Here is a 2,448-nt window from a genome sequence, read left to right on the forward strand (position 1 = left end):
TCTAATTATAGTTGACTTACTGCTTTATAGTTGACTTGTAGTGAGATTATTACAGTTCGTAAAGATAAATTAGCAAGCAAACGCAACTTCGTGGATGCTTGTTATAGGGCAGTATAAGTTGAACCCCTAAAAAGCGGATCTCCAGCCTGATTAGTCAATTTCCATAATCAAATCTAGGCTGCTCTGATCACTAACACGTAGGATGGGGGGGGGGGGGGGGGGGGGTGTGGGTTTGGTAAGGTTATAACTGCTGACTATAAATGAAGTCTGAGGGTTCTTCATCTGCATGCTTCTTGTAAAATCAAGTCATTTGTACCAACCCACCTCTTGAAAAACTCAGCTTTTGTCCAACATTTCCGAGTATGAAGGTAAGTCATCTAATCCAAACAACGATTTATGTTACTCTTCTATTTTTTCTAGAAGAAAGAACAATGCTTTTCTTGATGTCTACACTGGTTATTTATGTTATGACAAAGCTCCTTCATTTTATTTGCTTCATGCAAAATGTCTCTTTCTGCAATATCAAGATCAATTTTGTTCCACCACTATGTATCCTCGTGCATAAATACATTGATAGCAGCCGGAACGATCTGTCATAATTTTACCCGTCAGTTTTTGTATGCATATCAACATGACTAGACGTGTATTCTATATATGCTCGAATGGTGTGCAGCAAAAGATTGTGATTGAGGTGCTACCGTGTGACAAATGCCGTTCCAAAGCCTTGGCCTTAGCTGCTGCAACAGATGGTATATATTCATAGCTCATACATACTTGAATATTGTTCATTAAAATCTTATCTCCCAATTGCTTGATTCGTATTCCGATGATTTTTTCTAGCTCTTGGTTTACATTAATGTCATATATATATATATATATACATATATTTAGGTGTTACGTCAGTGACATTAGATGGGCAAAAGAAAGATCAAGTGGTGGTGGTTGGAGATGGAGTTGATGCAGCTTGCTTGACCAAATCCTTGAGGAAGAAGGTTGGCTGTGCTAGCTTATTAACCGTGGAAAAAGTGAAGGAAACCCCCGAGAAGAAAAAGGAAGAAGAGAAGAAAGATCCACCTCCATGTGCATGGACAGTACCACTTTGTTATCATCCTCAGCCTGAATATTATAAAGTGGCTTATGATCCCAGTCCACCTAGTGTTTGCCCTCTCATGTGATCAGGGAATGAACTTCCCCGGTACTCTCACACCGATCTATCATATTAATGGAAGAGATTCGTTTCCTTTATTTACTATTAATATTGTTTTTAGATTCAAAATAACTTCTTTGTTTGTCACTTGTTAATTAGCTTGTATTGACATCCTGAGATGTAGCTAGCTAGATCTTTATTTGTCTGTATACGTTGATAATTTCGATAAACTTAATCTTAAAAAAAAAAAAGAAACGTGTTCATTACTTCAGAGATTATTGACTAGATCATTTAATAAGCTGACAATGTTTCTTTTTTGTTTGTCAGCAATTTTCCTTGATACCAAATACAATGAATGAAAGGATCCTCGTAAGAACATTAAGCTAGATACCTTGTCGCTTACTCCAGCATATTCAAAGAATCAGAATCAACTCCATCTTCAGTTCTAGATTTATATAGATTCTGGTCTATTGCTTTGACTTCTTTTTCCTATACTAAATGTCAACTACACTTTAAAGAATTGTTTCCCTCGAAATCAAAGCTAGAAAAAAAAGGGGGGGGGGGGGGGGGGGTTGGTTTGAATCAACTGATCTTGTTTAAGATCTTAAATATGTTTTAAGATCTTCTTTGTATATTTGTTGGATATAGGTTATGGGATTCTAAAAGGAAGAAGCTGCGTATGTAAAAGCTAGGAGTAGTTTGATTCTTGACATTAATTATATGTCTATTTTCTTGCTCATTCACATGGCAGCTCTTTTAGTTCAGTTCCATCAATATGTTAATTACCTACTGATATGATCAGTACAGTCGATGGTGCTTTCATCTTTCCCCCTTTTTTTTTTTTTTGTAATTATTTGAATTAGTTCATAATTGTAAAACTTGGCATAACTTTTGATAAATGCCTTTACTCAATGCCACGTATTTGTAATTTTAATTGGGATTAATGTCCAGTTGTCATTTGGTCCCCTTCAAGGGTATTACACCTTATTGAAATTAGAACAAGCTCCTTTAGTCCCAACACTAGTTTGCTAGAAATAGGCTTAAGATAGCTTCCCAGTTGCCAGCATGCGCCCACTTCTCCAAAGTTACACTTTATTGTTCCAAAGTTACACTATGAATATGCTCACCTTAAAAAAAAAAAAAAAAAAAAGAAAAAAAAAAGGCACCCCCAAGGTTATTCCCTCTTCTAACAAGGGCTCTTGTCCTGTCGCTCATCATAATATCTCCCTTTTTTTTTTTTTTTTTTTGCACTCAACCAAAGTGAAAAGATAGTGTTTTAATGTAAAATAACAAGATCCCAA

At 35.8% G+C, this 2,448-nt stretch overlaps 1 protein-coding gene across 1 annotated transcript; it reads left to right on the plus strand.

The window, feature by feature from the left end:
* Positions 1-228: 228 nt before the first annotated feature.
* Positions 229-1,256, plus strand: LOC122282624 (heavy metal-associated isoprenylated plant protein 47-like). The gene is made up of 3 exons (XM_043094566.1): positions 229-368; positions 674-749; positions 892-1,256. The coding sequence occupies exons 1-3, from the start codon at positions 363-365 to the stop codon at positions 1,173-1,175; spliced, it is 366 nt and encodes a 121-aa protein (XP_042950500.1). The 5' UTR covers positions 229-362; the 3' UTR covers positions 1,176-1,256.
* Positions 1,257-2,448: the final 1,192 nt, after the last annotated feature.

This window comes from Carya illinoinensis, chromosome 11 (genome assembly GCF_018687715.1).
Source record: "Carya illinoinensis cultivar Pawnee chromosome 11, C.illinoinensisPawnee_v1, whole genome shotgun sequence".
Taxonomy (NCBI): domain Eukaryota; kingdom Viridiplantae; phylum Streptophyta; class Magnoliopsida; order Fagales; family Juglandaceae; genus Carya; species Carya illinoinensis.

What these genes read in the sequence shown, in the direction of transcription:
- LOC122282624 (XM_043094566.1), top strand. An exon ending in CTTAGCTGCTGCAACAGATG is followed by an intron (nt 750 to 891) that starts GTATATATTCAT and finishes ACATATATTTAG; the next exon opens with GTGTTACGTCAGTGACATTA.